This window comes from Eublepharis macularius, chromosome 6, assembly GCF_028583425.1.
Source record: "Eublepharis macularius isolate TG4126 chromosome 6, MPM_Emac_v1.0, whole genome shotgun sequence".
Taxonomy (NCBI): domain Eukaryota; kingdom Metazoa; phylum Chordata; class Lepidosauria; order Squamata; family Eublepharidae; genus Eublepharis; species Eublepharis macularius.
The window spans coordinates 53,940,719-53,965,052 of NC_072795.1; the positions used below are offsets into that span (position 1 = coordinate 53,940,719).

The window sequence follows — 24,334 nt, forward strand, 5'->3', positions numbered from 1 at the left end:
ATTAAGTTTCAGTTTAATCCTGACAAAACTGCCTCCAGGCATTGGCGAAGGGTTTCTACAACCTCCTTAGGAAGTTGAAGCATGAGGTAGAGCTGATTATCATCAATATATTACTGACAACCTAGACCAAATTTCTGGATGACCTCATCCAGCAGTTGTATGTAGATGATAAAGAGCATGGGGAGCAAAGTGGAACTTTTCAGGACTCCATAGGCCAGATGCCAGGGGCTGAGCAGCAGTCTTTCAGCACCATTTCTGAACTGTATCTTCTAGGTAGGACTGAAACCACTACAAAAATGGTGTCTCCCATTTCCAATCCCAAAAGGCAGTCCAGAAGGATACCCTGATCAATGGTATCAAAATACACTGAGAACTCCAGAAGAATCAACACAGTCGTACTCCCTCTGTCCATCTCCTGGCACAGGTCATCCACCAGGGTGACCAAGGCTGTTTAAGTCTCATAACCAGGCCTGAGACACACTAGTGTTTCAGTTTAGACAAGACACACTACTAAAGAGGTGTATATATATAAAAAAAGAGGTGTATATGCCTGAGGACTGAAAAAGGGAGAAACAAAATAATCTCTGTCTGGCACGTGCATTCAGTAGCTATGATGCATATATATCTTTGTATCAGTGGAATGGCAAATTATGTCTTAATTTAGTGTTTGTTTCATTTTGCTGAAATATCTCAGAGGAATCTCCATGTGAAGCCAAAGAATGCCTGAATGGTGGGGAATGCCAAGCAGCAAACAGAACAGCTGTGTGCCTGTGCCAGCCAGGCTATACTGGAGAAGATTGTGAGACAGGTGAGCTAACTAAAAGAGCATGTGTGAGGAAGGGCTCCAGTCAGGCATAGAAGAGAAGGATTTGAGAAGGTGTTCCAAGGAATGCTGGTATTGATCTTCTCATGGAAATTGGACATGTAGAACATAGATGTTCAGGGCCTCAATCTGGTATCAATGCATGTGTATAGTTCTGATTCCTCATTTTTCTAAGAGTAAGGGAATTTTCAGTGCATGTAAGGTGGAAATTGGATGTTTGTGTTTCCTAGTTTGGTTTTTAAGTTTATAAAAGAGGACCCTTAAGTCCTCTTAAGGGTCCTAGAGACCTAGAGTACTTTGTGCCCATGGTGAAGTCTGCAGCTGATTTTCATACTTGACCTATCTTGGTGGTGTGTTTTTGTTTTTCCTTTTGCAGAAATAAATGAATGCGAGTCCAACCCATGCCTGAATGGTGGGCAATGTATGGACCTGGTGGACAATTACACCTGTGTGTGTGTGGCGCCATTCACAGGACAACGCTGTGAAACAGGTGCCCTGATTTCATAACTGCGTGGTGGCAGTCTCCTCCCCACAATGCCCGACTCTTTCAGTGGCAGAAGTCTTCACTCTATATCTCTGTCTCCACTCTGATGCTCCTGTCAGGTTTTCTACTTAAACCCAGCCCCGTACTTGTTCTGTTTAGTTGCTCGGCTGCGTTGGGCTGTACTGAGGCTCCCTACTCTTCCCCGCTCTAGATCCTTCAGCCTGTGAGGGCAGAAACTGCAGGAATCGGCAGACGTGCAACTATATCCGCCCAGGGCGCTACATCTGCACATGCTCTCCAGGCTACTATGGGAACAACTGTCAGTTTGGTGAGCAGGACCATTTCTGCATCCAATGTCATCACAGAAAGAAAGAAAGAAAGAAATTTTGCCTCCATGTCATTGAAAAGGCCTCCTCTTTCCACTTGAGTGATTGAGGAAGTTGTGTGTGTGTGTGTGTGTGTGTGTATGTGTAAAAAATGCTTTGCTGAGCTATTGTTGCTGTCAGTAGAAGCAAGATTTGCATGGTGAAGGGAGGATTCTGAATATTGGACCAGATTTGGTGCTCCAAAAAGAATTGGAAATATCATTGAATGTGATATATAAGTCATCTTAACTGTCTAAAATCACTTGGGTAGAAGGGACCTCAGTATTCTGTTGATGGCAGACATCCTACATAAAGCACCCTTGTGGGGGTGGAAACCTGTCTATCCTTGTCTCCAGTCATAGGCATCCTTCAACGCAGGGGTGTAACTTGTAAAACAAAACCCTTTTGGTTCTTGTAGTTATACTTTGACCAAATTAATTCAACCAAGTGTTTGTTTAATCTTTTCTTAAAGAGCTTCAGTGTTGACTATTCCAAAACACTCTAACAGACTTCTAGTTAGAAAGTTCTTCAATCAAACTCCTTGGGGCCTCAGTTTGCACCCTCTATCTTGTTCACAATACACTGATCTCCTTGTAAGGCTAACTTTTCATGGATTGGAGACTGTTAAGGGCCGTTTCCACACGTCTTGCCGGCTCCAGTATGTCGCGCAAAGCTCCCGCAAGGACAGCATCTTCCTGGCACGGTTTCCTGGTTCTCGCACGAAATTGCACCAGAAAGATGCTTAGCGGGAGGTTTGTGCAACGTACTGGAGCCGGTAAGATGTGTGAAAACGGCCAAGGAGTGCTCTTATGATCTTCCTTTCTCTATACTATACAAACCTTGCTCTTTCTTCATGTCAGTAACCATTCACAAATGTTTTGTAGGTGGGCCCAGAACGCCCAGTGCATGTTTCTCCAATCCATGCCAGAACGAGGGCACTTGTCTTGAAACCAGTCAAGGTTATGTGTGTGAATGTCTTGAGGGATATTCAGGTCCTGATTGCAGAGACAGTAAGTATTAGAATTTCAGAATCAAACTACACATAATGCTCATCAATGTTTTCTCTATGGATTTCTAAAATTTTCTTACTGAAAGCTATTGCCGGATCAGGATAGGACTTCTTTTGGAGAAGATGACACATTTTTTCCTGGGTGGGGAGGAGGGGTTGAATTTCTTCTAAAATCACCCCATTTAAGATGCTTTTTGCTCCATGGAGAAAAAGTACGTTATATTGCCTCCTTCCCCCAGAAAGAGAGCAGCTCAGCGCGGGAGGTTAACTCACACGAATTACAATGCTTCTGTTCCTGAATGTGGTTTCCTGTAGTTTCTCTGGGTTTAAGGGGGGAAATGGAGGAAAGCATTCATAGACTAAGCATCATAACCCTTAAATATAATAAATAGGAACATCTGCGTATGATGATTAGTTGCTCTACCACCTTTCTAAGACACAGATATCTGTGATCCTGGTGACCTGTGAGACAGGAGTAGGCAACCTTTTGGGGCCCAGTTGCACCCCCCCCCCAATGTCACTGCCATGTACCTCAGGGGCTTTCCTTGGACACAGATGGTGGTTCTGGGAGGCAATGCTGGTTATAAGCCACCTTCTCCCATGCCACTAGCCCCACTGGTGCTCTCACCACCTCAGGGGTTCAACTCAATTGCTGCTGTAGCATAGTGGTTAAGTGTCTGGGATGCTAATCAGCATTCTGCCAGTTTGATTCCCGCTATTGCCATGTGCTCTGCATGGGGCCTTGGGTAAGCCACTCCTCTCAGCCCCAGCTCCCCAGTTGTACTGTGGGGCTAATAATAGCACTGCCTTTGTTCCCTGCTCTGAATGTGGCGCTAATCTGTCCAGAAGGACAATATATAAGTACACTGAAGAACCAGCCCTGTTTTGGGTTTTCAGTTTGTTTGCCAACCTGTCTATTGTAAATTCAGGCCCCCTCATCCTGTTTAGGGAATGGAAGCCTGCAGACTGCCCACCTCTGTCTTCAATCACTTTGCTGTTTGCCACATTAATAGATCCGGCCTGGCTAGATGGTGCCTGTTGTTATGGAAGGATTCCTATGCCAGAGTTCTTCCACAGTATAGAGGAAGCTGCAGTTTCCTCCTTTTTCTCACCGTATCTCATGTTTCCCCCCACTTTCAATCAGGCTTTTTGCTGTTTGGGTGCAGATACCCCATGCTAGGAAACACTGTCACATGTCATTCTGCAGAATGAAAGGGGGAACGGGTTGAGTGTGGGGCACTTCTTTTAAAAGAAGCAGCAAAGCTCATTATTGCTGAATAGAGCACTGGTATGACCACAAGGGAGCCTTTGATAGGTGGAGTTCGATGACTCCAGTGGGGAGCAGCAGCTGGTTTGCAATTTTTAGTCTCCTGGGTGTTAATTAAGGTAAATATCTGAGGTCATGAGAAAGGGAGTGAAGGTTCTGTCAGCACAAAGCTTGTAGCCAAACCTAATCCAGATCCCTTCCCAAAGCAAGCCTGAACAACATGGAGTTGTAGGGGTCATGGTAGGGGTCATGAAGGCCTCGAGAGCTGCACGTTTGCTGGCACAGATGAGCCTAATTAGTCTCTCTTTCTCGTTGGCTTTTTTTACAGAGCTTTCTGAAGACTGTGAGTGTCGGAACGGGGGGAAGTGCCTAGATGGAAACAGCACTATATGCCAGTGCCCACTAGGATATTTTGGTCTTTTCTGTGAATTGGGTAGGAATAAAGTTCCCTAGATTTTTTTTTAAAGTCTTCCATGTTGTTCTCATGACTTTCCCTTTTCTAACAATGCATAAGGGGTGATGTCTAGAGGCATTCTTAGAGATGACTATTGAAAGGTTTTTCTATTTGCCTTCCAAATATTGATCTCTAAAGAAAGATAAAGCACTTCACTGATTCACTCTGTCTGGAGATGGATGGCAGCTTTTTCAGAGAGGGGAAGGCAGTTTGAAGCAGAAGTTGATCTTGTGATATACATGCTGTTAGCTGTAATAAATGGGGTTTGTGTATGTGTTTTGTTTAGAAGACCTATTAGACCAGAGAACAGTAGGACAAAAGGAGTATGTGTGTACATACCATAAGAAGTGATGCTTCTCGAAACCGCTTTCAACTCTTTCTAGCCTCTGTGTTCATCTCGGTCCAAAACAGAAAAATGCAATTTTCACAACAGTTATCTTGGGGAAATCCAGTTCTACCCCACTACTTAGATCTATCACAATACCCTTCTCAGTGAGAATATGAAGATCTGACCCTGCTGATTTTTCCATGTTTATTATACTTACACTAATGACTCTCAACAATAACATTCTTCCTGGAAGGGTTAAACAGCTTTCCATGCTAACCCAAATAAATTTCTAAAAGTTCAAACCAATGTGGTGTATCCTCCATTTTAAGACAATCTCGACTGGTTTGATGGCCTATAATGGAACACTTGTGTATGTGAGGTTGTGTCTATAGCAGACTTCCTCTCACCCAGGCTGATAGTGCATAAAATCAGTGGCCTATGCTTGCAATGTGCCATGTTGTATAGATGCTTTGAAATGAAAAAGAAAGTTAGAAACTGGTTGCCAACATTGCTTAAGTGGAAACTGCCTTCAGATGCATGCATATACTGTTTTTTGTGTCTTCCTTAATGCAGTGTCCACATCAAATGTCCTAAATCCTTTGGAATGTTTAAAAAGTGTGCAAGATTTGATACATGCAGTTATTCCAGAACAGGGTTCTAAACAGGAGACTGAACTAGACTAAACCAAAGACTAGGCTGCTATTAGACTCATATTTGATTTTGCTGCAACAAATTAAAACAGCTGCCCCTCTGCAATTATTTTGAGTATGTATTTAGTGCATGCACCTCTGGGTTGTGGACCTTAGCAAAAAGGGTCATGGATGGAGCATAACTCCTGAAAAGAGAAACCTATAGGTCACTAGAGTGGTGTCCAAGTGAAACAGAGAACTTGAAGGTTCAAGGAGGAAACCACACTGGAAGCAGGTCGTCCTGAAGCTGGCTAAAATGATCAAGATTCACAGACTGCTTGAATTCCTATTGTTTGGCCTGTTGGCAAACTTACATGTATTTGTCTTGATCCTACCACTAGCTGAAAATTGCTTTGCCTTAAAGTGACTGCCAATGCTTTCACATTCTGGATACAAGCCAATGAAGATGGGGGAGGGGTTATCCAAAATCATTGCTGTTTTTGTACAAGTGGTACCCATCATGGAAAAATTTAAGATAAGAGGCTTTTGCCTGCCAACACTACAAAATATTTATGCCCTTTTTGGTTTGAATTATAATCTGTACTGTGAAAACACGTAATGTTAGATCAAAGAGCATGTGCTTCAATAAAGTTCCTGGACTGGAATTCCTGAAAAGGACGTTGCACAAAATGTGGCATTTGATCATTATGAACACAACACGACAAGCAGGAGGGAGAACAGGCATAGCCTCTAAATACTGGCCTCCGATGCTTGATAAGTGACACGGGAATTCCGTGAATGCGTGCCAGCTGTTGGCCCAAAGGAACCTTTAATAGCTGTGGGACAGGGAGGGGTATGGCATATGCTGTTTCTTCCATTGCCTGCAGCATTGTGATTCTTGCTGAACCTCTCCCTACCTGCTGCCCAATTACCGAAGGCCCTGGGAGCCAGGCCAGCACTGCAGGTTCCCAGTGGCCTCTAGAGCTAGTATTGAGAGATACATCACACAATAGGGACAGTCTACACAGTAAACACCACACAGATATTCATGGGATGCAGGAGTACTTTCTACCAGACGCTGGGAACAATTTTTTAACTGGTCTTCAGAGCTAATGCTAGGCATTTATATAGGCTTTCACTATTCAAAGTGCTTCAAATGCAGCATCTGGTTGTAATATTTACAATCACCCTGTAAGGTAGGCGAGGTCACTGTTGTCCATTTATTGCTGATTGAGCTGAACCTAAGAGGGGAAGAGTAGTGTGCCTAAGGGCACAATGGCAGAGATAAGATTTGAACTAGGATCTTCACTGCTCCTTCTCCTAGCTACTACGATGCACCAGTTCCCAGAGCTAAATTGAAAAGTTGTAGGCCTCAAATTGTGTACAAAGTGGTGAAGTGTGTAAGCAAAATACAACCATGACAGAGGCAGGAGAAGGGCTTTCATCTTTGTGAAAAACAAGAGATGGAATGCCCGTTCTAATAAGAATTTGTAGGATTTTTTCATGACCCTGCTTTCTCCCACCCATGAAGCTTGTGTCATTTTTATCATGTACAGGTGTCTGCTATGGACTGGTCCTTCTAACCTAACTTGTAACATTGCTTGTCTGTTTAAAGCTCATGTGTACTGCACTGAGCTTTGTGATGGGGAATTGCATTTTTTTTCCTTCACAGAAGTCACTGCTACACCTTGCAGTATGAACACCCAGTGCCCAGATGGAGGTTATTGTATGGAGTATGGAGGCAGTTACCTATGTGTGTGCCATACCGATTACGGCACTAACCACAGTAAGTAGAACAGATTAGCTAAAAAGACAAGTGGCTTGCTCTGAGCGTAAGAATCAAAGTTAGAGGGACAGTGCCCAGTCCTACCTACAGATTGTTACTGATCCAGAGCCTATGCAAATTAGCAGACAGTAGATGGGACCTAGTTTTTGAGCACTTAGAACAAAGGGTTGGTGAAGCATTAAGGGGAACGGAAAACAAACTTGTAAGTGTGGTACAGTTGATGAAATATTACATTGGAATGTGAAGGTGACGTTGCATGTAATGTGGAAGTGGTCCACTTGTGCATTCTTTCTTGCTATTTAAGCTTTTCCTGCAAATAGATTCTGAGGGACCCAAATCCACCAGCAAATCACTATGTCCTTGTTAATGATGATTAGTAAATCTCTTTATGTACAAAAGTGCTGTAGGAATGATTTTTATGCATAACAAAAGAAATTGTGTCGCTTCAGTGCAGCAATGGCTGCCTGCCTACCTCATAAATCTTGTAGCCGAACATAAGAGCATACAAAGAGCCCTGCTGGATCAGACCGGTGTTCAGCATCCCGTTTCCCACAGTGATTGATAAGCAGATGACCCTGGAAGGCCTAGAAGAAGGATATAGATCCCCATGTTGCCCCCCCCCCATTTATAATTGGAGAGAGACCCCCTCTGGATATGGAGCGTCCATTTAGCATCACAGCTGATAGATCCATTAGTGGCCTTTAAAAGAGACATTTCATGAATATCCCTTAGCAAGCCATCCAGGCTGATGGTCGTCATCACTATATCTTGTGGCAGTGACTTCCACGTGTTAATTCTGCATTAATTAATAAAGGTGTTAATTAAACATGGTCCCGTGTAGCCTTTACCTGATGGGCTATAGTGGACATTACCAGGATCTAAATGCATTTTCCAAGAGATAAACAAATAGGATCTGGAAGACCTCTGGGCTTCTTAAGTCACAAACATGCATCTTTTTTCCCATGTAATTTAATTGAGCTCCTTTCCATGGGGTAGGTGGGGTTTTCATTTAGCATCAGCCCATGTGAGGCCATGTCTGCTTTTGCAGCTGTGCCACCTTCTCCCTGTGACTCGGAGCCTTGCCTGAATGGTGGATCATGTGACGCTCAGGATGACTCCTACACCTGTGAATGCACCCGAGGGTTCATCGGTAGACACTGTGAAAAAGGTATTCTCATGACCTTGCTTAGAGAAGCAAGTTGCATTCTAGATCATTCTGTGATACTGTAAACAGGAGACATTGGAATTTTTTTCCTAGGGGAGGGAGAGATAAATGTCTGCAAGCAATATCCTTCCATTACCCTCCTTTTCTCTTCCATGGATGAGTCAGGGCTAGAATAAATGATACGTGTCCCACAAGTTGGGACACAGGTGCCTGACTGAACTCATCATCACATGTAGGATCAGTGTAACTCACCTTGAATGCACTGTGTTGCTCCGCACAGTTCCGGATGCTGTGACGGGGGAGAAGGCAGCCTGAGAAAATAATTTCTAAGCAATAAGAGCTTAGAAAAATCGTGAAATTGAACTAAGGTTAGGGTTTTAACCAGTCCAAAAAAAAAAGATTTGTCCAATTGATTGGTCAAATACTAATCAAGTACTTTTATGCTAACCACACAACAAATTAGTTAACTGACGTTATGAAAAAATAAAATTAACTTTTGAAAGCTATAATAGACAATTACAATTTTTAACAATGTTGTGTAAGATTTCCATAAATGTGGCTGATTCATTGAATAGTTCTTTTGGGCATTTATTCTGGAACCCTGGGATCAGCCTTTGGTTTTAGAGCTTTTTAAAAATAAAATTAAAACAGAGATACAGCAAAATAACTGCAACTGTTAAGAACCAAAATGAGCTTTAAAGACAATTGTACTAAGAATGGGCAGCGAGACCATTCCTCCACTTTGGAAATACTTGCCATTATGACAAGGAGCCAGAAGGAGAAACTTGGCTATGCTTGGTTTGCTCCTGTCTCTTGCAAGGGTAATGGAATAAAAAGGTAAGCTGCCAGCCAATACAATAGCATTCATATTTGACAATGGGTTATATCTAGTGCAAAATCTGTGCAAGGTCTGTGTGGGTCCCTGATCTTCCCAGCTTTTCCTGTCCCTGCAGCTATTTCTAGCCTTGGGAAGGTTATTCCTGGAGTCAGTGGAGCTGCGGTGGAGAGGGTGCAAAATCATCATCTCTTTCCTTTTCCATCTGAAGAGCCAACTCCTGCCAGAGGCAGAAGGGAGTATTTTTCCTCTTTTCCCCACCCCATTGAAGATGCCTGATTCACATGGATATTACTCTGTGCAGCTCTCACAACCCCAGGACTATATGTTCCTGGGGCTTGAAATAGCTACTGTGGAGAAAGGAAAACCAGGAAGCTTGGTAATCCATCAATACGTCCCAGTTAAATTGTGGCAGCCAACCCATTATTTGACTGCGATAAAATAGTAGATGTCAGTTTTGACCCCTGTGCAGACTTCTCAATGCCTAATGGGTATGAATTGAGGTGTGGCAGACATCAGACATCTTGCTGTCCCTGGGCCAGTTCGCTTGGTCATTTGAAATGGCTTCTTTCCATCATGTGATCGTTCTCTTTCTTCATACCCAGGAACACAGTCACAAGAAGAAAGATAAATGAACTGATAGCACGCAGCATTCACTCATCAGCTATTTCCACAGTTACAATGGTTTTGGATAGCATTTTTACGATTGTGGAAATTGGTGATAAGTGTGCCTTTGTACTGTGGATTCACTCTTCATATTTCTCCATGCAAACTCATGCCTCAAGCGTGTTCCAATTTATATCAGGATTCTTGGGCATTTTTCATCAAAAATGGGGGATGGGCTATAGATCAAGGGATCTAAAAATAAGTACATAGATAAACAACACTGGATATGTATAAATAGCTGATTGCATTGATTTTTCCAAATAAAATGGAGGAATGATCACTGAAGGAGTGGAAAATTACAGATTGGTGGGAAGACTGGAAAATGGTCTTTACAGTATGAAAGATCTCTTTTAAAAGGCCTGCAATCACGACTGACACTTTTCTCTTCCCAGCAAGGCCAAAACTATGCAGTTCCGGGCCCTGCCGCAATGGAGGGACATGTAAGGAATCGGATGGTGAATACCACTGCACCTGTCCTTACCGCTTCACAGGAAAGCACTGTGAGATAGGTACCCCCACTGCATGTATTGTGGCAATTGTTGCACCTGAGCAAAGTTCCTGAAGTGTCTTAGGATCTTTTACAATGTAACCTATTTGTTCCTGCTCTCACAGGTAAACCTGATCCGTGTGCTTCTGGCCCTTGTCAGAACGGGGGCACGTGCTTCCACTATATTGGCAAGTACAAATGTGACTGCCTCCCTGGTTATTCTGGACGACACTGTGAAATAGGTATGGAATGGGAGGGATTTTTGTCCAGCATCTCTTTTATTGAATCAGTAGTTGTGAACCAAAAGGCTAGTTCTGTAGCAATCTGAGCACCGAAGACAGGTCTTAAGGCTTTCTCTTGACCCTGCTTATTCATTATGTAGCAGGCTCAGGTTCTTATCTTTTCCAGCACAGTGATCAAAAGGGGTCTCATTTTAAAGAAGTATTTAAGGGTGTTGCTGGCTATTCTTCAGAAAGCTTTTTTTTAAAAAAAATAAATCTTTATTATATGTTTGAGAGAATTCCAAGTCCTGCTCACCACTTACTTCATCCTAAACAAAACACTCACAGTGGAAGGAGGAAGAGAAAGGATTCTGTAATGTTTCCTATTTTAAAAAAGTTATTTAAGAGCAGATCTCTGTAGAACAAGTATGATATACTGGTTAGGCTGCTGGAGTAGGACCTGAGAAATTGGCTTGATTCCCCCCTTAGTCATGAAACTCACTGGATGACCTTTGATCAATCTTTTAGACACTAACCAACTTCATACAACAAGATGGGGAGAAACGTGTAGTATTCCTTGGAGGGAGGGCAGGATAAGAAAACAGTTTTAGCAGGCACTCAGTTATTATATGAAACACACTCCATTAACGTTAACTTGGCTTAGCTCGCCTGGTTGTTGCTCAGTAACCAATTTGGGCTGTGTGTGTTAGGAGAGTATTGTAGAATAAGAAAATGTACTACTTAGACAATGTATTACATCCATTCTCTGTACTATATCCATTTACCATAGACTATAGATGTAAGAAGTTGTTAAGTACATGACTACATTTATTCTGTTGTTCGTTTTCTTCCAAAAGGAGGTTACAGTTCTGCAACACCTGAACATATGCATTTAGTCACCACTTGGACTGCTGAATCTCTAAGGGTTATCTGTTACCTAAATTCCTACTTAGAAATATCAGATTGGGTTGCAATAAGTTCTGGTTTTTGTTTGTTTTGCTGAACTGAACAAAGTCTAAGATTGAATGTTGAAGTTTTGGAGGTTTCCACTGCAGAGGTTAAGGAAAGCCTTATGGAAGGCATGATATAAAGTTAGGTGCTGAATTTATTCTGAGAATCAACCAGAAATACTAGTCAGAGGCATAGGTTCAACAACAGCTGGATACTCTGAGCATAGCTCAGTGAGCTAAATCAACCTACAACGGATTGCATTACTGGGACTAGAAGTCACTTGTGTTAAGTAGTGATGGGCAAAGTTCCCTTGGTTCAATTTGGAATCAGCTCAGTATTTCCCAGCTTTCTCAGCAAGCAATTGGAAAGTTTGTTTTTTCTGCCTGTTTTCCGTGAATCTCTCCCAGCTTGTAATGTTGACACATACATGCTGATAGTACCGCACCCATGCATATTGTTATTGTATTGCCACCTGAGAATTGGAGTTTGGTTTCACCTGCCCTGTATCCTCCCCATAACATCAGCTATGGCAGAGAATACTTGGAAATTCAAACCTCACCCAGCACATGCCCAGGAACAAGAGAGAGTTTCAGGTTTGCCAAAAACAAGAATTTGCGACTGGGCTGCTTGATTTAGGTGGTCTGGTCACATAGCTTGTATTTGTCCTCAAGAGTAAGGGGTTAGCAATACTAAGAACATAAAAGGCCTGCCGGATCAGACCAGTGGTCCATCTAGTACAGCATCCTGTCTCACACAGTGGCTGATCAGTAACTCTGTAGGGCCAACAATAGGGCATAGAAACTGAACCCTTCCCATCATGTTTCCTGCTGGCACTCGAATTCAAAGGTTTACCACCTCTGAATGTGGAAGTTCCCTTTAGTCACCATGACTAGCAGCCACTGACGAACCTATTCTCCATGAGATAACGAAAGTATGTGCATGCACCTATAGAATGGCTGGCTTTGTAGGTCATCTAGTTCAGTTTCATAGCAATGAATGAGAATAAAGTGTGATCCTACAGGACTAATGTGTACACATCTATAAAGTGGCTGGCTTTTGGAATCTGGCCTGCTGAACATGGATTGCATGTACTCAAAATATTGTTTAACATTCTGAGCCAGAACTTTGTGGGGGAGGAATCAGTTCATATGATGCTCAAGTAATACAGCCAAGGTTTACAAGATAGACAAATCAGTGTACTGACCCAAGTAATTATGAATTTCTGCATCATTCCTGGCATTAAACTCCTGTGGTCTTACAGCGGTTGTTGGTATGGCTTCTCTCTTACAGCCCCTTCTCCTTGTCTCTTGAATCCATGTGAACACGGAGCCACTTGTAAAGATCTTGGCAACAGCTATATCTGCTCATGCCCAGCTGGTTACGCAGGAAGACACTGCCAGTTAGGTAAAGAATACAGCAAATCTGTACCCTGTAACCATCAAGAGTTTTCCACTGTTACTAGGGGGGGAAAGGGAGCTGGGTTGCTGTGAGATTTCCTTGAAGGGGACAATACCCATTTTTTCCTGAAACAAAAGTATTTGAGAGGATTATGAGAACTTTTCTAAGGTAAATGGGAAGGGTTCTGTACCAAAATGAAAATTATTTTATGAGATTCATAGGGAATTGTGCTTTCATCCTTGCTAGCAATCTCATCAATACAAAACCTTTAATTGTGTCAGTGATATTCACCATGCAGCTCATAAACCATGTAATAAACTAATTGTTCTTTAACCCCCCCCCATCTCATTTTCTTCCCTTCTAGAGGTAGACTGTGGTATCCCCAATGAGATAAAGCACGCTCAGGTGGCATTTAACTCCACTAAGATGGGATCTCTGGCAGAGTACCAGTGTGATCTTGGTTATGTACTGAGTTCCCACAATAATCCCAGGGTTTGCAGATCACGAGGCGCCTGGAGTGACCCTCCAGAGTGTAATGGTAACTGGATTTATGGGTGTGTGATAGTTCGTGTGTGTGTGTGTGTGTGTGTGTGTGTGTGAGAGAGAGAGAGAGAGAGAGAGAGAGAGAGAGAGAGATTGTGTGTGTATATTGAGGTGTGTATATAGAGGGGAGAAATGTACTTAATTTTCTGAAATATAACTTCTATAGAATTTCAAACAGTCATCCTTGATGACTTTCAGAATTCAGGAGATCTACCGTACGTGTACAGCCGAAATCTTGTAGGAAAGACTGAGTAGAAGCAACTATTCTTTTGCTTTTTAGGATTATTTTTAGGGTGTCTGGAATGTATGGCACACAGGATTGACAATGATTAGTGGAGGAGGAGAAGGGAGAGCATAAATTTGGCATTCTCGCCTCTCATACCAAATTGTTCACATGGAGGATGTTTCTGAAATGCAAAAATTCTGGTGTGTAGGATGTTTATATCCATATATCCATATACCCATGGCACAGAGCGGTAAGCTGCAGTACTACAGTCCAAGCTCTGCTCATGACCTGAGTTCAATCCTGGCGGAAGCCAGGTTCAGGTAGCCAGCTCAAGGTTGACTCAGCCTTCCATCCTTCCGAGGTCGGTAAAATGAGTACCCAGTTTCCTGGGGGTAAAGTGTAGATGACTGGGGAAGGCAATGGCAAACCACCCCGTAAAAAGGCTGCCAAGAAAACATCGTGATGAGACGTCCCCCCATGGGTCAGTACTGCACAGGGTCTACCTTTACCTTTTTACCTCTGTACATAAGATTTTCCATGGGGGAGGGAAATCGCTTTTTAAAAAAGGGCTTTCCTCAAACCTTCCATTCTAGATAGATGATAGCTGCACTTCTACCATCTCTTGTAGAAATTGATGAATGCAGATCTCAGCCATGCCTTAATGGGGGCTCGTGTAAAGATCGAATTGCTGCCTTCCTGTGCTTATGCAAAGCTGGCTACACAGGACACCACTGTGAGTTGGGTAAGAGAATGTGGAAACATGTTTGCCAGAGCATCTCTGATGTTACTAAAATAGGCCATCATTATTAACAATACGTTTTACAGTGATATACCCACCTCCTCAAATACCTGTTGCGCTGAGTTGAGTTTACAATGTAAACTTTGACCTGGGGGTATGTGTGTGATCGGAGTGGAACAAAGGAAGAGGAAACAGAGATGTAAGAGAAGAATATGAGCATGTGCAGTCATATAAACATTTCCAGTTACGCATACTTAGGCCTTGATTCAATTGAGGATGGGGCCTGGGGAGGGAGGAGAGATGAGAACAATATAGAACGTGGGAAGATTATGTAGGCCTCTTTCTAGATGAAGGCTTTTTCATTCTGTCCACCGTTTGCCCCCATTGCTGTTCATGAAAGAACCAAGAAGACTTCAGCAAGGGGCTTTCCTAATTTTATGGTGATTATTTAACTACAGCTTTTCAGAGATACTGAAAAGCATAGATTTATTAAACCAGCTGCAGCACAAGGAAGCATTCTCTCAGCAAGCTATCCTTCTATCCTGGTGGTGAAGACGAAGCTTTCTTGAGAGTTCTCTTGAGTTGAGAATAAAACAAGGAGAATGTAACAGGAAGGGCAAAAGGAGTGATGCTGATATAAATGGCTGTGGGAAATGGAGTATTTTTAATTGGGTGAATATTCAAGTAATGGCCAGTGTATGAAGTTGGATCTGTCCACGTGTGGATGAGAATTCAGAATAGATTTCTTTAATCACACAAAAAAAGGAAGGTCTAAGCAAGAATCTGGAACCCCAGTGAAATCTGAACCAAAGATAATAACTTTAAAAAAATGCCAGGCATTTGTAAGATGTCATTTTCATTTACTTTACAAGCAAGGGAGCTTCTGTGCTACCTGTTCAGTTTGGAATTGCCATGAATCATTCACTCAGTTTTAGTGGATATTCTTGACAACCCACAGTCGTCCTGACCTGGTTTTTTAAAAACATACAATGCAGTTGCGCCACCAGGTTGACCAGCATGGATGCAAAGGTTTCTCAGGGCTATATAGCCCTTTTATTTTTTTTATTTTTTCCTTTTGCTTCCTGCTTAATTTTTTTCCCATTCTCTCCTACAGTCGTCTGCAACATTAATCTCTCTGCTCCTAAACTGATAATTAAGTACTGTTTTTCACTTTGCTTCTGGCAAAACCACTTTTTTATTTTTAATAACTATTTATTAACTTTTTCATATTTAATCATAACAGTCAACTTTAAAAAATAAATAAAAGATAAACAAATAATGATTTAATTATTATTATAGTGCTATCATGGAAGTACAACAATAAAGAAATTAAAAATGAACAGTAGTTTCACCTGCAGAGTGAAAAGTAAATCTTCTTCCTTCCCCTTCCCCAGATACCTCCCTGCCCCCAAGAATTAATAGTCAGTAACTCATACATGAATGCTGTAGCCAGCCACTATACAACAAAGGAACAAAAGAAAAATTGCAAGGTCGAGTGGAACCTTTGCTAAATAGAAATTACTTTTGTCCAGTTAAAGGCAGAGTATCCTTCAGATTCTCTCTCAAAGCGTCAAACATTTTTATTTTTTCATTATTTTTTCAGAATGAAAATTAGAGGAAATGCTTTAACTTACAGCCACTGTAAAGGTACATTGATCTTGTACAGTAAAAAGAGTGCTGCTGGATGGCTTATTTAAACACCACTGTCCAGTGTACATAAAAACAAATTGAAAACAAAAAATGGTCACATTTAATGACAGTGGACAAATTACTGGCTTGGATCCAAATTAATGTTTCTGTCAGCACAAGGACTTCTACCCACAGCAGGATCCCCTCCCACAACCGCTCAAGATGTCCACTGAAATCCTGTTTCTAGGGGTTCCCTCCTCCCCCGGGCGCAGAATTTTGGGGGGCATTTGGGGCTGCTGCAGGAGTGGAGAGGCAAGAAAATCATGTCTCATGGCTGGAAATCTTCGTTGCTGTAGAAATCTTAGTCTAAATTCAGCCCATAACGTGACTAACATGCCGAAGTCACTTTCAAGAGATGTGGTGCTTGTGTCCCAACCCTTTACACTTGAAAATCTGGTGGAAATATTGAAAAGAGAAAATGGTTTATTTTTTAATGATTTCAGTTGCACGGCTTCACAGCATTACCTTGTTTCTCTGTAGAAGGTCTGTATAAGTAGGAGGGGAAATTGGCAATGGCTGGTGCCGGATGATCAGTAATCTCTTTCATGAGAATGTTTTCTTTAAACTTTCTGAACAGAGCAACAGGGAAGGACTGCATAACTTACCATTGTATTTTCACATACTAAAAAGCTGTTTTCTCAGATAAAAGAAATAAAGAAAAACAAACCCTTAATATAATTGACATAGAAAACCTTGTGTTCTGAAAGGAATGGAAAGAACTGCTTATTAAAGAATAAAGTAATACAGACTTAAAGTAGTGTCTTTCTCTGTTAAGTGTAGCGAATCAGTTAACTGAAAGGTAGAAAAGAGCCCAGTAGCACTTTAAGACTAACCAACTTTACTATAGCATAAGCTTTCGAGAACCACAGTTCTCTTCGTGAGATGCACCAGATGCATCTCTGGATCTGTTAACTGAAAAGGAAATTTTTAGAGTTTGTGTTTAAACAGATGGGTTGGATCCAGACTAATGCTTCCACAGACACAAGGATTTCTGCTCATGGAGTGTGATTTTCACACTTCTCCCTCTCATGGCAGCCTATCTGCTCCCCTAAAATCTTGTTCCTGGGGGAGCTTTTCTCTAAGAAAAGGGGACACGTTTTGAACAGGTGGTATTATGTATTGTGATTTTGGCTCATAGTGATTTCAGCTAGTCAGGACTTCAACTCAGAGCAACATCTTTATTGAACGGAACAGACAGACCAGGCAAAGGAACAGGCCAACAGAAGCCAGCTATATACACATAAGCCCCACCCATGTTTATACAACAACCAATGAGAAATGCATAACTAGAATCCTTGATTTGCATTAACTATATTCATAATAACATATTTACAAGATTATGTTTGGTTCTTATTCCAGAGAACCGGTTGGCTGCTGCCAACAGTAAACCATCAATAGGAATAAAGACATTAGGACCCTAGTGTTTATTGAAGCTAGTCCAATACATAACAGGTGGGGAGGTGGGAAAGTCACTGAGTGAAAATCCTTGCGTCTACAGAAATGTCTAGTTTGGATCCAACTCGATGGTTGTCACTAATGTCTACAGTTCTTTTATTCTAAAAATACAAATTCCTCTAATTTATCCTCATGACAGCCTTGTGAAAAACCCTTTAAAATCTGTATGCTTCTTTAGAGACCTGCTAAAAATGGTTAACAAATAAAAAAAAATTAAAAGCTTAAAGTAATGGAACAAATAGATGAAACAGGGTTTTTTAAAAAAACTAACTGCAGCGGCAATGACTAAATTAATCAGCTGCGCCTGCTGGTTCCTCATCTTTATTATGACATTGTGCCTATAAACTCATTTTAGCCTTTCTCCCTTCTCTTTTTCCATTTACACAGAGATTGATGAGTGTCAGTCAGACCCATGCAAGAACAGTGGAATCTGCAAAGATCTGCCAGGATCCTTTATCTGTCATTGTACTGAAGGCTTTATTGGAACCCAGTGTGAAACGGGTAAAAAGGGGAAATTGATAAGGACCCTTGTTGGGATTTTTAGTACTACTTCAACTGGAATCTCTCAGATATCCTTAAGTGATTCCATTGCCTTCACTAAATAATCTCATTTTCTCTTACTATTAATTTCTGGAATTCAAAGCTGTGTGAAGATGCTGTTTCTTTTCTTTTCCTTTTTTACTTTGGAAGGGAAAGAACTCATTTCCTATAACCAGTTCAGCTGTATATTAGCTGTGTGGGCCTCTTAAGGCTATGTGGACCAGCAGTAGCAAAATGAAACTTGCCATAGTTCCGTGACCTAGAAAATGCCATTTAAAGACTTGCAACATGGACACTTGCCAACTAAGTAAATTTCAGATGATGTAGTGCCCCGTAGAGGCCACCTAAGAGGCTTACCATGATTCTGTTGGTTGACTGGCTGCGGAATGAAATCAGTTATAATGTGCCCCACCTCCTGTTTCTGTGCATTAGTCTGGATTATGAATATTTTATGAGGTTAGTCACACCAAGCAAACATATTCTCACTTGGATAATCTATCCAACCATTACATTCTGAGTAGTTACAGTGGAATGTTACCTAAAGTTTCTTGGCCCATTCTTGCTTCCAGCTCTTCTCCCTTTCCACATTACACACATGAATCCACATGAAATTGCCTTATACTAAATCAGCCCATTGGTCTGTCAAGGTCAGTATTGTCCAACTGGCAACAGCTCCCCAAGTCTCATGTAGAGGTCTTTCACGTTATCTACCACTTTTGTAAAAAAAAAAGAAAAGAAAAAAGACTTGAGATGCCAAGAATTGAACCTGGGACTTTCTCCATGCTAGGATCTACCACTGACCCAAGGCTGACTTTGCACTCCCTAGTACCTTTTTCCTTTTAACACTTCAGTTTCTAGATATATGAACAGGAGAGAAATGCAAAATTCTTTCCAGACTAAATTATGCAAATCAGTATGTCTGAAAAATTTCTTTAACAACATGATTTATATTCGTTCTTGGATCTGGATTTACAAATTCTATGAGGATCTGTGTGGAGACACAGTCTTCCTCTCCCCTCCTCAACAACAGTTGGGAGTCAGGAAGTGGTGGAGGTAGTGGGGGTTAAACCACCCTTCTTGATGCTGTATCTGCAGCTCTGAACCTGAAAGCTTATAAAGCTGCAGAATGGGATCGTTTGGCTATGCAACAAAGCTGCTCATCAGCCTTCAGTCTAGAGCATTAATTTTATTATTTATTATTTTATTTTACTTATTTTTATTTACTTCACCCCAATGTGGACACAAAGCAACTTACATAATTGGCCTCTCCTCCATTTTGTCCCCACAAACCCAATACCATGAGGTAGGTTAGGCTGAGAGTGTGTGACTGGCCCAAAGCCACCCAGTGAGCATCCATGGCAGATCAGGGAATCAAACCTAGGTCACTCAGATCCTAGTTTGCCATGAGCTGACCATGAGCAACAGCATGTGGCATAGGGATTTAAATGTACGTAAGGCATTTTACAGAACAGTATAAACAGTGGCAGTCAAAGACTTGGTTTGTATTACCTTTCATGCCTATCACAGCTTAATTGACAACTTAAGTATATGCTTTTGCTTGCTGTTCATAAATAATCCTGTAGTGCCAGTTGAAGATGGGCCATCAGCTGCAATCTCTAGGAGCTAAATGGTGGGCACCTCGCCACAGCATTGTCTTCTTTCAGTTCATGATGATTCTTTAATAACTTTGCTGGCATCACTGCAGGAGTTCTGTAGAATAGTTCACTGCATTGAACTCTTGTAAATGTTATGTTTCTGTGAGAGGGCTTTATGCACATGCAGCTTTAATCAGAAGGATCTCTTGTCTCTTGTTTGTGTTTTTCTTCCAAAAAATATTTGTGGGTATATTAGCAGAGTATATAGAAACATCTATTTTGCCTACCTTGCCCTGTTTTGCCCTACTTGTTTGTATTGGGCCCATTGAGTTTGTTGAAATGCACAGTTTGACACTATTCCTCAAGTTTGCCATTAGAAAAAATTGTTCCCAAGCAATTTGGAAATTGCAAAGTGAGCTAGCTTAATAAGCTCTGCTGTTAGACCTTCTTGGATAGAAAAGGAAAGGAGGGGACAGAAGGGTGTTTGTGAACAGCCTATAAATTCTTTAACAGGGTTAGGATTTTCAATCCACTCATAAAATGGAGCTTCACAGCTACAGAAGATCAGGCCTAGCCCTTTGGCGCCTTTCAGTGTTGTTTTCAATCTACTTTTCTTAACTATCTGCCCAAAGATGCTCCTCTTTGTAACCTCTGAAAGCTCATTTATCTGACAGCCAAATGACATGTTGTTTGGAATAGCCAAAATTGGAACTCCTAATGCTTTCTCTTACAGGAACTGTTTTTCTATTTATCAGAATTTATTATTGAAATATTTATATACCACCTGAAATTGTGCTGCTGTCTATCTTGAATTTCATCCCCTGATTTCATGTTTACTGGGGAAATAAATGAACAGTTTGGTGGCCTTGGGGAGGGTTTTCATTGGGAGCTTATGCACTGCACTACAAGAAGCATCTTTGCAAGGGATATTCTACCAGATGCAGTCATCCTCTTAATTCCATGTGACACCTCCTACAGATATCTGAGTGAGTGTATTTATGCCCTCCAGAAGTGGACGCCTGTGAATCAAACCCTTGTCGGAATGGAGGAGAATGTGAAAATTACAGTGGTTCCTACCTATGTGTCTGCCCAGAGGGCTTCTTCGGCTACCATTGTGAAATAGGTACGCCTAGAATAGAAAACAGTAGCTACATGTTTGAGTCCCAAAAAATGGTAGATGCAAAATAGTTCATCTAATACTTTAGGTGGGAGGAAACTTGGGAAGTAACTTTTTCTGTTCTTCAAAATGTCTCATTTGCATTTTGTTTCCAGACAAACTAGATGCTGAAAATAAGCAAATAAGCATTTGCATGGAAGCATCTGAGCCCCCTCTGACAAACTTCCATGTCTTTTCAGGGCAGTCTGCATTGCTCTTAAGAGCTGCTGTTCTGAAGTGTTAATTTTGTCCCTTTTCCTCAGCTAGTGACCCTTGTTTCTCCAACCCATGTGGGAGCAGAGGCTACTGTCTGCCCAGTCATGGATCTCATAACTGCACCTGCAAAGCGGGCTACACTGGCAAGAACTGTGAGAAAGGTAAACAGACTTAAAAGGCCATTCCCATCATTATTTCGAATAATGTTGTTGTTGTTAACATGTTGAACTAAGGACATAGTAGTAACATGTAGAACTAAGGACAAAATAAGCTGTACGTTAATTTTATTTTATAAAAGTTTATTTAATGGCCTTGAACGAGACAGGCAACTCCTTCAAGTTGTGCTGTCATAAAGTACATGCTGCCATGGCTGGATATCCTCTCCCTACCTACCATACTCATGAGCCAAAGATGCTCTTTGTGAATATTTGTATTTACTGAAATCCAAACAGTGATTCTTCACTCTCAAAAAATTGAGAAATATCACATGATTCAGCATGCATTCAAACATCAGCGTTACATTATGAACTTTATAGACAATAGTATGCCCATCTGTTTCTTTGCCATGGCAACAGAATCTTTAGTTTGTGTAAGCATTTGACCTGAACTTAAGAAACACAAACTGACCTACGTAGTTCTGTTTTTTAAATACTTTTTAATTGAAGAGACAGCATAGTATTAGATATTTGTACCATATGACATACATAACATTGTTGCATCAGACTTGTATTAAAGTGTACCTTTACCTATTGCTCTTGTAGGAATGTTTTAATGGTGGAATAAGCAAACTCTGTTCTTTAAAGTTTAATTATGTTCCTTCTGTTTTACCTGACACCTGGAAGAGCTGCTACCACCAACATCACTAAAGGTGGAAAGGGTGGAGGAGACTGGGCTGTCAATCTCTTGGCGCCCTCCCAAGGACCAAACTGCCAAGCATATGATTGATGGCTACGCCGTGACGTACGTATCCTTCGACGGCTCTTACCGCAGGACTGATTATGTGGACCGAAGTCGTGCTGCCCACCAATTGCGGGCACTAGCCTCCGGCAAAGTCTACAATATTTCTGTCTTTTCAGTCAAACGCAACTTGAACAACAAGAATGATATCAGCAGGCCCGTCATGCTCGTCACTCGTACTAGTGAGTAGTTTCTTCAAGGGAATGGAGTTGTGGGTACAGAAATGCTCAGCTGTAGCAATGAGGGCTATATTAGCAGGAATCTTTCCAGTCACATAGAAGGTTCCTCACATTAAGAGTAAACAGTGAAATACAATGTGACAGTAGGAACATCCCTCAGACCTATCCAAGGCCATTACTGTCACATAGCAAAAGAGAGAAAGAAGAGCATTGGCATGCAACCAGTGAGCATTGGATGAGGTAATGTAGAAACAAAAAACAGCTGCTAAGGAAAAGGGCTGAATAAATCTCTTTGATGATTGCCATAAAGAATTGGTAAGTGGAAACTTAACCAAAAAAGGTAGCCATGGCACACAAAATAGTCTCTCAACAATTTGTAAAAGAAAATCTTGTTTCTTTATATATTATTAATATGTTGGTTTTATTGGCATAATAAAATCCAGAGGAGGCTTATCTGGGAGTCCAAACAAAATGCCCTCAAGAAGGTATGAAGATGCTTGTTCCTTAACAGCAGACCATATCTAGCTTACTAAACTGTTATAATTAGAAGAAAGGAACTGAACCATCATTGTGGACAATTCAGTGGTAGCTCTTGGACACTATGTAATAATGGATTGGGGTGGACTCCAAAAAATACTTTAGAAGTGGAGTGAACTGTTTAATGCTTGTATGTGAATTGATGGAGTGTTCTTGTCATTAAAATGGGGAGTGTTTGGAATGTGAGTTTGCTCAAAGAAGAGAGCATCATGATTGGCTTTCATTTGACTGAGCGGGCAAAATGAACACAGGGGGGAATTGCTCTGTCCCCTTGTATGTAACACAGTGTGCAAGAAATATTCAGTAGACTGGAAAAACAGCATATTGAAACCTCATGGAAGACGAGGACTTTATTTCTTTACAACTTGAAAAAAGATAATTATTCAGCCAAGAGAGATGCTGATCTGGATCCTTCACAACAAGAATGCTTGGAAGGACGTTGTAAACAATTGACTTTTTTAGAAAAGGGAGAAGCCCCCCTGATCTGTGCAAGGGAAGACGTGTGTGTGAGCTGGAACCACCTTGAGACCTATTGCTTATCTATTATGATGTTCTTTCCACTCTGATTCTAGCTGCATAAATGAACTAGATGAGCTGTGTAAATGGATTAGATAATATCCAATATCTTCAAAAAGTTTGGTATTATCCTGCGGCTGTGTTTATTGTCCAGCTCCTGAGACAAATAGCCTTTCTACACAGTAAATGTCACGCTTAAAGAAGTCTTACAGAATCATTCAAATGTTCATTAAGCTGCAGAAAAGATTGTGAGCCTGAGGTGGAAGGCAGATCATCAGCCTGCAGCATTGTGTCTGGTGAATATTCATTCCCATGAACACATGGAGTTGTATTATACTGAATTAGACCACTGGTCCATCAAGGTCAGTATTGTCTACTCAGGCTGGCATTAGCTGTCCAGGGTCTGCATGTCAAACAAATGCTCTGCTACTGAGCCACAGCTCCTCCCGCCATAAGGAAAATGTTGAATCCTATTATATTATTATTATTTATTTGTTTGTTTGTTTATTGAACTTATAGCCCTCCCTTCCCGCAAGCTGGCTCAGGGTGGGTTACAACAAAAACAAAATACATACAGCATAAATCTTACATACAGGAGTAACCCCAAGCAACCAGCATCAAGAAAGCCTAAAATAAGGCAGAGGGCCAGACCAAAAGAAGTGGAAAAATATATAGAATGTATTATAGGTCTTATAAGGTGCAAGTGCTACATTAACTTATTTTAAAAAAATTGTTTTACAATAATATGTAAATCCAAAAGTACAAATTTATACAAAAGTATAAATTGTCAGCGGCAAGTAACAATACATATACCGTGAGAGATTAATGAAGAAACAGGTGCATCTAAAGGAGCAGTATAGTGCAGCACTGCGTCACAACATCAGGTGAGTATAATAACCCAACAAAAGACGAAGATTCTCATAGAAAACTCGTGTTATTTCTTATTACAGGGGCAAAAAGACCCCACGACTCAACAAGGAGCTAGAAAGTAACTTGTTTCATTGAACCTTCCTCAGGAGTTGCACCAAACAATACACCTGAGCTATAATCAAAAAGCAAAAATAAAAGTAAAGCTCTATTTCAAAAGTTTTTCTCCTTAATTACCCTACCCAATTGCA

At 41.2% G+C, this 24,334-nt stretch overlaps 1 protein-coding gene across 4 annotated transcripts in view; it reads left to right on the forward strand.

Moving 5' to 3' along the window:
* The window catches only part of SNED1 (sushi, nidogen and EGF like domains 1), a 98,402-nt gene that overhangs the window by 55,342 nt on the left and 18,726 nt on the right, over positions 1-24,334 (forward strand). For all 4 annotated transcript variants that reach the window (XM_054984127.1, XM_054984123.1, XM_054984126.1 and 1 more), the window contains exons 7-22: positions 695-808; positions 1,200-1,313; positions 1,519-1,635; positions 2,557-2,682; positions 4,277-4,381; positions 7,032-7,145; positions 8,194-8,313; positions 10,204-10,320; positions 10,424-10,540; positions 12,761-12,874; positions 13,233-13,406; positions 14,266-14,379; positions 17,908-18,021; positions 20,665-20,778; positions 21,075-21,188; positions 21,870-22,166. In XM_054984127.1, coding sequence (XP_054840102.1) covers positions 695-808; positions 1,200-1,313; positions 1,519-1,635; positions 2,557-2,682; positions 4,277-4,381; positions 7,032-7,145; positions 8,194-8,313; positions 10,204-10,320; positions 10,424-10,540; positions 12,761-12,874; positions 13,233-13,406; positions 14,266-14,379; positions 17,908-18,021; positions 20,665-20,778; positions 21,075-21,188; positions 21,870-22,166 — 2,085 coding nt within the window. The remainder of the gene's footprint in view (positions 1-694; positions 809-1,199; positions 1,314-1,518; positions 1,636-2,556; positions 2,683-4,276; positions 4,382-7,031; positions 7,146-8,193; positions 8,314-10,203; positions 10,321-10,423; positions 10,541-12,760; positions 12,875-13,232; positions 13,407-14,265; positions 14,380-17,907; positions 18,022-20,664; positions 20,779-21,074; positions 21,189-21,869; positions 22,167-24,334) is intronic.